Raw genomic sequence first — 14,491 nt, 5'->3', positions numbered from 1 at the left:
TATTTTCGTGGATTACTATTTCTTTGACCACCACGGCCACGACCACGACCACGTCCACGCCCATTACCATTACCATAAGGATGGTTTCTACCATAGTTATGGCTTTTGGCATGATGATGGTGATGGTTATTATAACCACGACCTTGCCCGCGTCCTTGTCCCTGTTTATAATTATTTGCAGTATTTGCTTCAGGGATTGCAAGTGTACCAGTAGGACGGGATTGCTGATTTTTCATTAATAGCTCATCATTTTGCTCTGCAACTAAGAGATATGAATTAAGTTCAGGATATGTTTTGAACTTTAGCATTCTCAAATTTCTTTGCACTGTGATGTTTGCAGCATTCATTGTGGAGAAAGTTTTCTCCATCATGTCTGCATCACTAATTTCATGTCCACAGAATTTAAGTTGTGAACATGTATTATACAGAGCTGAGCTGTATTCATTTACTTTCTTAAAGTCTTGGAACCTTAATGTTCTCCATTGTTCCATTGCAGCTGGAAGTAAAATTTCTCTTTGATTATTGAATCTGCTTTTGAGACCTTCCCATAAAACATGGGGATCTTCTACAGTCACATAATTATTTTGTAAGCATTCATCAATATGTTGATGAATAAAGCAACATGCCGTAGCTTGTTCTTTTTCAGAACAAGTGTTGTTTTCATTTATGGTTTCAAGAATGCCCATTGATTTAAGATGCATTTTTACTTTTATAACCCATGGCATGTAGTTGTTTCCAGTTGATTCTAAAGGAGTAAATTTAAGCTTTTCCAGATTCGACATTTTCTATTATCAAAAATTAAAACAAACATCATGATAAATTAGAGTCAATTTATATTCATAAGTATATAAACATTAAACATAAATTTAATATAACATAAATGATAAGTAGGTGACAGTGTCGACCATGTGTAAGCAATCATAAATAAATGTTATATAACAAAAATATAAATATTAGTAAACATAAATGAAAATTTGGCGACAGTGTCGACCATATATTTTTTCAGGTGGTATAACCGACCTATATCATTCTGGTGGTATAACCGACCATATATCATTTTGGTGGTATAACCGACCATATATCATTTTGGTGGTATAACCGACCATATATCATTTTGGTGGCAGAGCCAACCATATTTAGTATTAAGATTATCGTGCTGATAACGTGTTATAATTCAGTAGGCTTATAACTACCTTTAGTGGTTTGATTCTTGATGTTATAATTCAGTAGGCTTATAACTACCTTTAGTGGTTTGATTCTTGATGTTATAATTCAGTAGGCTTATAACTACCTTTAGTGATTTGATTCTTGATTTAGAATACTAATAATGAAGTGTAAGAACAAAGATGATAATGGAGAGAAAGAAAGAAACACTTTGTAAGTGTGAGAAATGGTGCAAGTTTAATGCTTGCATTCATGAGTATTTATAGCCTAAAATCTCAATATAAAAATACATACTTTGTGTACCAAAATTGACTATATGTATACACCAAAATTGACTATCCATATCTATATTATTATTATTATTATAGCAAAATTTTTTTACTTGGGAGTTGGGACTAACAATATATATCACTCAACAATCACTAATAGTTTATATCATTCAAATAAACCATATTATATCGATTCGAATAGCAAACGTATAGTATTAACAAGAAAAAACAGTTTATTGACAATGACTAACCATTTATATCATTCATATATTTCTGATACGTCTCAGAATCATCACTTCGAATGTTGTATAACTTGGTAAACATAGCCACGTTGAATATCAATTCTTTGATCGTGTATTAGTGTTAAGACTTAAAAAGACAGAAATAACCTCACATGACTCGCACATGTCATGAATTGGCGTTAATTGCAAAGATGAGAAATTTAGTTAAGGGACTGTTGGAGATTTGTTTGCAAACCACAGGGACTGTTGGCACGATTTTGTCTATATATATATATATATATTTACGAGTGAAAAACGATACTTTTCCTCCATTTTGTACAGTTTTTTTTTTCCGGCTTATAAACGATATAAATATTATAACGCAAAAAGAAGGTTCATCAAAAATGAAACCTCCTTCGAACATACAAACAATAGAACCGAGCAAACTAAACTAAAACTAAGCTCGCAAAACCGACAATAACAATCCAAACACAATGATCGACACGGACCAAGGCCTATACGTGAAACAACAATTAAACATCTTTAATGAAAGAGAAAATTGAACCAATGGTCCCTGTGGTTTACATAAAACGGGGTAATTGGTCCTTGATCTTCATTTTCGGGGTTCGTGGTCCTTGTGGTTTACATGGCCGGGGTGAATGGTCCCAAATTCTGACGGCCGTTTATTTCTTCCGTCAAGTGGAAACACGTGACAAACATGTTATCGGTAAAATCGTCATTTTTCATTTTTCTTATAAGAGAAAATTGGGCCATTGGTCTCTGTGGTTTACATGAAATGGGTATTTGGTCCTGAACTTCATTTTCTCTTTTCTCTTTCAAAACACATTTTCTTTTTCCTTTTTATTTTCTTTTCTCTTTTGTCTTTTAAAACCCACTTATTAAATTCATATCATCGTTCTGTTCATCTTCGACAATAACAAGTTTATCAGCACAAGATTTTAATTACAACTTCAATCATCAACAAATTCATCATCTTTTATCAATTCATCAAGTGCACGAGTATTACGACTTGAAATTTCTGGATCTGTTCATCGTGAATTTTCGCCAAAAATTAAATTCATGTGAATTGAAGCTTTTAATCTATTGAAATAGACTCCATAACCAGTGACAAACATCTCTTATGAATAATCATTTGCCAAAACACCTTCAAATTAACAGATACGTCGATGAACAGTGTCGTCTTCATGAACTTCAAGTTGCAGATGGATTTTTGAATTTAGCATGTTTTAGGTATAGTTTTCTTTATGAAAAACGTTTTAAACCAAATCATGACGATTGAAGTTCAGGACCAAATACTCCATTTCATGTAAACCACAGGGACCAATGGTCCAATTTTCTCTTAGATGAAGAATGAAAAATGACGATTTTACCCATCACATGTTTGTCACGTGTTTCCACTTGACGGAAGAAATAAACGGCCGTCAGAATTTGGGACCATTCACCCTGGCCATGTAAACCACAAGGATCACGAACCTCGAAAATAAAGATCAGGGCCAATTACCCATTTCATGTAAACTACGGTGATCATTGGTCCAATTTTCTCTTAATGAAAACACCAAAACATCTTTAATGAAACCTCCTTGTACAGTTATAGGTAGCCCTAATTCGCCATTTCTTCCGACCCCTAAAAAATGGCGAACTGCAGTCGCTTCGTTCTGCACTACTGAGTTGTAAACAGTAAGCTCCCTTTTTCATCATCTCTTTCTCTTTATTGAAACCTCAAACTTATTAAACTTTAGTATCGATAGGTTTTACAGCAATTTTATTCACATACAAATACAAATTTGTAATTATCATATTATTGATCGATATCATCTAATAGAATCACAATTTGGATAAGTTCCTAGCTTAAAGTGAGTCTGTGCTCGTTAGTCTTTCCGTAATGATCCTCATAATTGTTATGTCGACATGAGGAAACACTCTGTGAACGAGTGAATCACTTGTACTATGACTATAAATTTAAAATTGATTAGCCTTTGATCTTTTTATTGTAAGATTATTGTTTCATTTTTCTATAATATGATTTGCTTTATACTTTTAGGATATGAGGAGTTGAAAATATGCTACTACCTACTAGAATTGAGTAGTGGATTTTTAGGGCTAACCATTTCTGCTCCCTATTATTTCTAGTTAAATCATTTTAAAGGATCAGTACTTTTTTCTACATATATAATAGGAAGTTCATTTGAGACCCTTGGATTAATAATTGGATGGCCTATATTTACTCTAATGACATGTGATTACTTATTAAGGAGTGTGTGATTTTATATGTGAATTTTATACAAATAATCACACATGCTTAGAGCCTTAGAGACAATCTATATCATCCCAAGGGTGCATTTTGGTTAGTTTAATGAGTATCAAGTTTTGAAGGGTATAAAATGAACTCACCCTATGTATATATATACATTAAAAACTTATTAGGGATGCAAGTCCCACTTAGGAAAGTCGTATGTAGGGTGTGTGTGAGTCTGCTCTTAGAAAACTGTGAGTGTGAAGTTCATAGCAACACTTTGTTTTTCTCTTTTTTCTTATATATCTTTATCCTGCAACAATACTTGATGAGATTAAGTATATTATTTCAGTTTTATCAGTTCACTGATGTACATGAATATAACTTCAGGCACCTTGGATTGAAGCGTACTCAACAACGTTAGAGTAAATTACGCGTTTTCTGAAACCAAAATTGAAGGGTTTTATCTACTATACGGGTAACGTTTCTAATATTCTGAATTGAGAGAACAAGTATTATGGCAGAAGATAGAATAAGCAACTTGCCGGATGATATTATTCATCACGTTCTCTCTTTTCTTGACTTGAAGTATGCTATGCAAACTAGTGCATTGTCCAAAAAATGGATGCTTATTTGGACTTTATTACCCCAACTTAACTTAGATAGTTACAACTTTTGTAATACGTCTCATTTTGATGAATTTGTGAATCATGCTCTATTACATCGCAACAATCTTAGAGAAGTTTCTGTATTGGAGGTAAGATGTCAGGGAGTAGTTACGCAATTTACTTGCAAAAGTATTGTCAACTATGCTGGGTGGTACAGGACTTCATGAATTCCCACAGTTTCTTTTCAGTTGTCGGGCTCTCGTGGATCTCACCCTTGCAGTTGAGGATCGTACCTCGTGTCTTGCAAGATGCTACATATCAGAATCAGGTTGGGACTTTCCAGCTTTGGTAAAGTTGAATTTGAGAAATTTCAAATTAGTTGGTGGTAGAAATAAGCGCATCAACCTTTTTTCCAAGTGTGTGAACCTAAAGGACCTCACCTTACGTGAGATCGACACATGTGGCTTGGAGGAAATAAATCTTTGTGTCCCACAACTTTCTAATCTTTCAGTCACATTTCGTTACCGTTACAGTTATCCAAAGGTTCCCAACCCAAAGGTTCTTAACATGGTTGGTCATCAGCTTCAGAATTTGACCGCATCTGTCGACTCTATTGATGTACTTCATTGCCTTAATCTTTTGTCGAAGTCTGCAGAGGGCTTTGATTCTCTTAAGAAAGTGAATCTTTCATGGCCTGAGATTAACCATGTACCAGAGAAGACACGTCTTTCCCAATTATTCGGTGTATTCCAGAAACTCAACAGTGCCAAATTTCTTATCCTAGATCCGCACATCATTAAGGTATACAAATATGTTATTAGTAATTTCTTATACATGTTACTAAGAGCATTTCCATTGCAAAAAGTTTTTTTAAGCTTTTTTACACTGCCGTTTAGTTTTTATAAGAATAGCTTTTCGGAAAAGACTTTAAATCCAATGACAAAAAACTTTTCTGTACTCCAAAAGTTTAGAAATCTCTAGCTTTAGGAAATAAAAAGTTTCTGAAGCTTTTTTTAAGCTTTTTTTTATATATAAAAATAGAAAAGAGCTGGAGATGCTATAAATTATTAGTTAACAATTATTAAAACTAATAAAAAAGTTAAAATCATATACAATATTGTGCATTATGTAAACGTCTTTGTAAGTTTGTTTCAATTATATGTTCTTCATGAACTGGTTTTTAATTTTATGTTCGATATGCAACACAAGCGAATTGCAAAGTTCGGTGTGGTGTAACATGGGGTTTTAACTATTGTTAAACTAAATTGTTTCACCATTTTTTTGTGTCTTGGTTGGAGAAGTCCTGCACCAAATATTACACCATTTTGGTAATTTGGTGCATACAATGGTGATGCCTTTAAAGTTTAGTAGTTTAATTATGCTGGGAATAATAATGTTTTGTTGTAGTTATATTGCATTTTATCCTTTTGTGCATATATGAACACAGTGCTGAAAGTTTATGTTTCTTTGTACCAAGGTTCTTTCATCTCGCCTGGATCTATTGTTGGTTGAACCTGGTCCATTCAATAACTTAAAGTGTTTGAAGATGAATACGATGCTGGAAACAAGATATGTCTGCCGCCCAACAAAACGGGAACATGTAGTTGTACCTATTCAACTCAAAAACTACTTTCTTGACAAGTCTCCTAGTGCCACTTTCATTACAGATTATCCTCAGGTGAAATACAGTAGTTGTACTTCAACTTTTTAAAATGATGTATTTATATCTTGATTTAGCATGAAACCTTTCTTTCCGTGGACAAAAATATTATGATTTTGTTAAGCAAAGTTTTAAGGTCCATTTGCAAGTTTCTATACACATTTACAAGTGTGAACAACTCAATAACTTACACACAATTAGCAGTGTGAACTTTTTATTATTATTTTTACCCACTAATAAGTGTAACATTGATGTTTTTGTACATAATTGAATAAACCTTGGACAAATATAAGCTATGTTGATTTTTTTAATCGTAGTAATCTATTTTGTTTACAGAACGTACATGATGATGTAATGTCGGAAGCAGAAACAAAAGTACCAGATACTATATTAACCCATGACGAGGAAATGTTGGATGCAAATATAGAGATAAAAGATGAAGTTATTAGTGAGCAAGAAGCTATGTTGAAGGCGAAAATACAGATGCAAGATGAAGCCATTACAAAGCAAAAGGCAATGTTTGAGGCTCGTATACATATGATGGATCAAGTTATTTTAGAGCAGGAGGAGATATTTGAGGGTAATATACAGATGGAAGATCAAGTTATAAACGAAGCGAATGCTATGTTGGAGGCGAAAATACAGATGCTAGATCAAGCAATTATAAAGCTAAAGACAATGTTTGAGGCTCATATACAGATGGTAGATCAATTTTATATAAAGCAGAAGGAAAATGTCGTTACACGGTACAAGAAGGCGATGTTTGAGGATGAAAGACAGATGCAAGATCAAGTTATGACAAAACAGAAGGCAGTGATGTTTGAGGCTAAAATACAGATGCAAGATCAAGTTATTACAAAGCAGAAAGTGATTTTTGCGGCTGAAATAAAGATGCTTTTTCAAGTACATGCAATTCAGAAGGCGATGTTAGAGGCCATACTACAAATGCAAAATAATATTATTGCAGAGAAGAATGCAAAAAAACAAATGCTACATAATGAATATGCAGAGCTGAAGGCAAAAAATCAAATGCTACATAATGAAAAAGCAGAGCTGAAGGCAAGAATACAAATGCAAGTACAAAATAGCTGATGAATTGCAAGTCCAAGTTGAGAGTGATTTGTTAAACAGGGTGTGTGATTAAATCAGTTATGAAATTGATGATACATGAGAGCTTAAGGTCAGTCGTCATGGACGCCAGTGTTTTTTGAGAATGTACAGTTGATGCTAGCCAATGGTCAAAGATCGAAACCGAGCCGGGGATTATTTTTAGTTTACCTTTTTTCTATTAACATCCACGGTCAGCCAGATTTTAGTGTTACTAAAGAATACGATTCTCCAGCACTGTTACTGTATTTTGTCTGATGATGTGTATGCTTCCTTTTTACATTGAATGCATGACTAAATCTATCTATGTTTCTTCTATGGTCGTGCTAATATATGGGTATAAAGAAAGTTATCAGCAGAAGAAAAACATAATGATCGTTTTCAACAGCAGAATTTTCACTTGACAAATATCTAACGAATATTGTTTAAAATATGATGAGGTGGTTCAAAACCTAAATAATTTCAGTTAACAGAACTGTTTCATAAATTTACATGTATAGTTTTTCTGCAACTGGGTGTTAATCCTCTGAAACTAAGTAGTGTTGGTTGGCCTAAGGAGACCTTTCCCTGAAGTTTACTGGTTTTGAGGTGTTATCCAACTAGCCTGAAAACTCCTTTTCCTTCCCTTGATATATTTTAGATGTAGCTGTGAAAATATAAGCATGAGCGACTACAGGCCTGAAATGGGCACACTTTAACATAATAAAAGTATTCTGGCAGATGTTTGTTGGTTACTATATCTAAATATCTAAATATACAACTAACATCAGTTTTAATATACAGCACAGTCACAGCATATAATGAATATAAGCTGTAACTGCAGGCCTAAAGTGGGCACAAGTGGTTTACCCTCGGACAATTAATGAACCTCAGAGCAACATTTTGTAGTTATATATGTACGGTACATGTATTCAACCAAGATGACAAGTTAGCAATCAGTCAATGCCTTCACCAGTTGGTATTGTGGTAACAACGTCGATGCAAAAAGCAATGGCAATTGCAAAGTTGAGTTGTCTTGATGCAACGTAGTAGTCATATATTAAAATCTTTTCTTCCTTTGTAAATGTTGTACGCGTTCTTTTTAACTGATATGGAGTCACATGTCCGAATCTGTTGCCTGGTCAGAGCTAGAGGGTAGTTCAACTTTCAGAGAACTCTTGCATGTAGTTTTATTTTTGGTATCAACTATCAAGCATGGATGTTTGTCGGTCACTTAGTGTATGTTTGGTTACCATTTTAAAGCTTTTTAGAGCTTTTTAATATATCTAAATATGCAACAAACATTAAGTTACAACATTAGCTGAGTAGAGTATGAGCATTAGATGAATTGTTGCATAAAAAATAAGTTGATTTTGGAATCCAACGACTTAACTAACAGGTCAGGGTGGGTCAAAGTTGGAACTTTGCTGTCAAAATCGGATTTATTCGTTATAATTGGTCAATTCAATCCAAAATGGTCAAAAGTGGTCAAAATCAGTTAAACTAAAAGTTGATGATCAATGTTATCTCCAACTATACCAACTAGTTAGGAGCTTAACCCAAGTATCAGTTAGGAACGACGATGACCTATGCTACATCGTAGTTTATTTGATGTAACACCCTTCTCAAAGGAACTATATGTGAGACTCTCGTGTCATACGGCTCCGTTTCAAAATCAGGATCCTTTCCTTTGACTAACTGGTCCTCAAGCCAACTTGTCCTGCCTTTCTACTAACGGAGGTGTGCAAAGGTAGGCTCAAGCTTAGATTCTACTCGTGATCCTAATTTAACTAGTCATGTCCCAACCGATTTGTCCTAAACTAGCACTTTTACAACCTTTCTATTCAGTCTAATCGAGTCCAGCCAAAGTTCCACCTCTCAATTTCATTATTCACATCCTTAGCATCAATAAACAAAAACATACATCTCTATCTCTACAATATATATGTAAATAAAGCTTAATAGAGCAATTATTTAATTTATGATTAAATTTCAACTATTGAATTATGCAATTTACAATCAATACCCCTATAATTTTGCCATCCATTTAAAAAATTTAGATTTATAATGCTATAATCAGAAATTCACAAATGATCTACCAAAAAAAGCCTTAAAAACAATTAATGATTGAAAAGAAAATCAAATACCTATAATTTTATTCCTTAATGATAGCATAATTATTATTTTATTCCTTAAGATAGGCATGAATCGATTGGCTTCAAAGTTATTCATAGTTTATTATTATCACAATTAAACGTATTATTATAGTTATTTATATTTATACGAGTATTTATTTATATTTAATTTATATAGACAAAGAAATATATAGTTGTTATCCCCTCTTTATGCCTTAAAAAGAGAAAACTTATTAGCTAATAATTATTTCTAAAACCCATTTTTTAACCATTCTATTCTATCTAATAAAAAGGAGTTGATGGTGAGATCATCATGTGCTATATAAGATTGTAACATGTGCTTCTAATAATAGTAAATGTCAAACGATTCTTCCACTAAAACAACTAATTAGTAAATTAAATTAAATTTAATATATAAAAATATACTTTTTACATACTTTTTTCTTGGGTATATGAGTGATTTTGACTTACATATCTTAAAAAAATATATGCGTCAAGTAATGTCAAGTAACGTCAAGTAACGTCCACTAACGTCCACTAACGTCCATTAACGTCCACTAACGTCAAGTAACGTGAACTAACGGCAACTAACGTCAAGTAACATCAACTAACGTCAACTAACGTCAAGTAACGTCCACTAACGTCAACTAACGTCCACTAACGTCAAGTAACGTCCACTAACGTCAACTAACGTCAAGTAACATCAACTAACGTCAAGTAACCTCCACTAACGTCAACTAACGTCAAGTAACGTCAACTAACATCCACTAACGTCAAGTAACGTTAACTAACGTCGACTAACGTTAACTAACATCAAGTAACGTCAACTGACGTCAAATAACGTCAAGTAACGTTAACTAACGTCACCTGACGTCAACTAACGTCAAGTAACGTCCACTAACGTCAAGTAACGTCAACTAACGTCAAGTAACATCCACTAACGTCGACTAACGACCACTAACGTCAACTAACGTCCACTAACATCCAATAACGTCAAGTAACGTTAAGTAACGTCAAGTATCATATACTAACGTCAAGTAACGTCAACTAACGTCAAGTAACGTCCAATAACGTCAGATAACGTCAAGTAACGTCAAGTAACGTCAAGTAACATCAAGTAACATCAAGTAACATCAAGTAACGTCAAGTAACGTCCACTAACCTCCACTAACGTCAAGTAAAGTCCACTAACATCCACTAACGTCAACTAACGTCAAGTAACGTCAACTAAAGTCAAGTAACGTCAACTAACGTCAAGTAACATCCACTAACGTCAATTGACGTCAACTAATGTCAAGAGTAACGTCAAATAACGTCAACTTACGTCAACTAACGTCAAGTAACGTCCACTAACGTCAACTAACGTCCACTAACGTCAAGTAACGTCAACTAACGTCAAGTAACGTGAACTAACGTCAACTAACGTCAAGTAACGTCCACTAACGTCAACTAACGTCCACTAACGTCATGTAACGTTAACTAACATCACCTGACGTCAACTAACGTCAAGTAACGTCCACGAATGTCAACTAACGTTAACTAACGTCAACTAACTTCAAGTAACGTCAACTAATGTCAAGTTACGTCCACTAACGTCCACTAACGTCAACTAACGTCAAGTAATGTCAAGTAACGTCAAGTAACATCAACTAACATCAAGTAACGTCAACTAACGTCAAGTAACGTCCACTAACATCAAGTAACGTCAAGTAACGTCCATTAACGTCCTCTAACGTCCACTAACGTCAACTAACATCAAGTAACATCAGGTACCATCAAGTAACGACAAGTAACGTCCACTAACGTCAACTAACGTCAAGTAACGTCCACTAACGTCCACTAACGTCCACTAACTTCAAGTAACGTTAAGTAACGTCGACTAACGTCATGTAACATCAACTAACGTACACTAACGTCCACTCACGTCCACTAACGTCAACTAACGTCAAGTAACATCAACTAACGTCAAGTAACCTCAACTAACGTCAAGTAACGTCCACTAACATCAACTAACATCCACTAACGTCAAGTAACGTTCACTAACATCCACTAACGTCGACTAACGTCCACTAACGTCGACTAACGTCAACTAACGTCAACCGACGTCAAGTAACGTTAACTAACGTCACCTGACGTCACCTAACGTCAAGTAACGTCCACTAACGTCATCTAACGTCCACTAACGTCAAATAACGCAAGTAACGTCAAGTAACTTCCACTAACGTCGACTAACGTCCACTAACATCAACTAACGTCCACTAACGTCAAGTAACATTAAGTAACGTCAAGTATCATATACTAACGTCGAGTAACGTCAATAACGTCCACTATCGTCCACTAACGTCAACTAACGTTAAGTAACGTCGACTAACGTCTACTAACGTCAACTAACGTCCACTAACGTCCACTAACGTCCACCAACGTCCACTAATGTCAACTAACGTCCACTAACGTCAACTAACGTCCACCAACGTCTACTAACGTCAAGTATAGTCAACAAACGTCAAGTAATGTCCACTCACGTCAAGTAACGTCCACTAACGTCCACTAACGTCCACTAACGTCATGTAACATCCACTAACGCCCACTAACGTCAACTAACGTCAAGTAACCGCCACTAACGTCAACTAACGTCAAGTAACGTCAAGTAACGTCAATTAACATCCACTAACGTCAAGTAACGTTAACTAACGTAAACTAACGGCGACTAACGTCAACTAACGTCAAGTAACGTCAAGTAACGTTAACTAACGTCACCTGACGTCAACTAACGTCAAGTAACGTCCACTAACGTCCACTAACGTCAAGTAACGTCATAGCGTCAAGTAACGTCCACTAACGTCGACTAACATCCACTAACTTCAACTAACGTCCACTAACGTCGACTAACGTCCACTAACGTCCACTAACGTCAAGTAACGTTAAGTAACGTTAGGTAACGTCAAGTATCATATACTAACGTCAAGTAACGTCAACTAACGTCAAGTAACGTCCACTAACGTCATATGTATATTGAAATGTCCCGTTCTTATTGATTAAAAACGTTCCATATTAATTGATTTCGTTGCGAGGTTTTGACCTCTATATGAGACGTTTTTCAAAGACTGCATTCATTTTTAAACAAACCATAACCTTTATTTCATCAATAAAGGTTTAAAAAGCTTTACGTAGATTATCAAATAATGATAATCTAAAATATCCTGTTTACACACGACCATTACATAATGGTTTACAATACAAATATGTTACAACAAAATAAGTTTCTTGAATGCAGTTTTTACACAATATCATACAAGCATGGACTCCAAATCTTGTCTTTATTTAAGTATGCGATAGCGGAAGCTCTTAATAATCACCTGAGAATAAACATGCTTAAAACGTCAACAAAAATGTTGGTGAGTTATAGGTTTAACCTATATATATCATATCGTAACAATAGACCACAAGATTTCATATTTCAATACACATCCCATACATAGAGATAAAAATCATTCATATGGTGAACACCTGGTAACCGACAATAACAAGATGCATATATAAGAATATCCCCATCATTCCGGGACACCCTTCGGATATGATATAAATTTCGAAGTACTAAAGCATCTGGTACTTTGGATGGGGTTTGTTAGGCCCAATAGATCTATCTTTAGGATTCGCGTCAATTAGGGTGTCTGTTCCCTAATTCTTAGATTACCAGACTTAATAAAAAGGGGCATATTCGATTTCGATAATTCAACCATAGAATGTAGTTTCACGTACTTGTGTCTATTTTGTAAATCATTTATAAAACCTGCATGTATTCTCATCCCAAAAATATTAGATTTTAAAAGTGGGACTATAACTCACTTTCACAGATTTTTTTACTTCGTCGGGAAGTAAGACTTGGCCACTGGTTGATTCACGAACCTATAACAATATATACATATATATCAAAGTATGTTCAAAATATATTTACAACACTTTTAATATATTTTGATGTTTTAAGTTTATTAAGTCAGCTGTCCTCGTTAGTAACCTACAACTAGTTGTCCACAGTTAGATGTACAGAAATAAATCGATAAATATTATCTTGAATCAATCCACGACCCAGTGTATACGTATCTCAGTATTGATCACAACTCAAACTATATATATTTTGGAATCAACCTCAACCCTGTATAGCTAACTCCAACATTCACATATAGAGTGTCTATGGTTGTTCCGAAATATATATAGATGTGTCGACATGATAGGTCGAAACATTGTATACGTGTCTATGGTATCTCAAGATTACATAATATACAATACAAGTTGATTAAGTTATGGTTGGAATAGATTTGTTACCAATTTTCACGTAGCTAAAATGAGAAAAATTATCCAATCTTGTTTTACCCATAACTTCTTCATTTTAAATCCGTTTTGAGTGAATCAAATTGCTATGGTTTCATATTGAACTCTATTTTATGAATCTAAACAGAAAAGTATAGGTTTATAGTCGGAAAAATAAGTTACAAGTCGTTTTTGTAAAGGTAGTCATTTCAGTCGAAAGAACGACGTCTAGATGACCATTTTAGAAAACATACTTCCACTTTGAGTTTAATCATAATTTTTGGATATAGTTTCATGTTCATAATAAAAATCATTTTCTCAGAATAACAACTTTTAAATCAAAGTTTATCATAGTTTTTAATTAACTAACCCAAAACAGCCCGCGGTGTTACTACGACGGCGTAAATCCGGTTTTACGGTGTTTTTCGTGTTTCCAGGTTTTAAATCATTAAGTTAGCATATCATATAGATATAGAACATGTGTTTAGTTGATTTTAAAAGTCAAGTTAGAAGGATTAACTTTTGTTTGCGAACAAGTTTAGAATTAACTAAACTATGTTCTAGTGATTACAAGTTTAAACCTTCGAATAAGATAGCTTTATATGTATGAATCGAATGATGTTATGAACATCATTACTACCTTAATTTCCTTGGATAAACCTACTGGAAAAGAGAAAAATGGATCTAGCTTCAATGGATCCTTGGATGGCTCGAAGTTCTTGAAGCAGAATCATGACACGAAAACAAGTTCAAGTAAGATCATCACTTGAAATAAGATTGTTATAG

General features: G+C 34.3%; 1 protein-coding gene across 1 annotated transcript; it reads left to right on the top strand.

Moving 5' to 3' along the window:
• Positions 1-6,026: 6,026 nt before the first annotated feature.
• LOC139893234 (uncharacterized) lies at positions 6,027-7,291 on the top strand. Its single transcript, XM_071876389.1, has 2 exons — positions 6,027-6,194; positions 6,513-7,291. The coding sequence occupies exons 1-2, from the start codon at positions 6,063-6,065 to the stop codon at positions 7,266-7,268; spliced, it is 888 nt and encodes a 295-aa protein (XP_071732490.1). The 5' UTR covers positions 6,027-6,062; the 3' UTR covers positions 7,269-7,291.
• Positions 7,292-14,491: the final 7,200 nt, after the last annotated feature.

This window comes from Rutidosis leptorrhynchoides, chromosome 2 (genome assembly GCF_046630445.1).
Source record: "Rutidosis leptorrhynchoides isolate AG116_Rl617_1_P2 chromosome 2, CSIRO_AGI_Rlap_v1, whole genome shotgun sequence".
NCBI classification, from domain to species: domain Eukaryota; kingdom Viridiplantae; phylum Streptophyta; class Magnoliopsida; order Asterales; family Asteraceae; genus Rutidosis; species Rutidosis leptorrhynchoides.
Note: the sequence above shows the minus strand (reverse complement) of the source record. Positions and strands in the feature narration are given on the sequence as shown.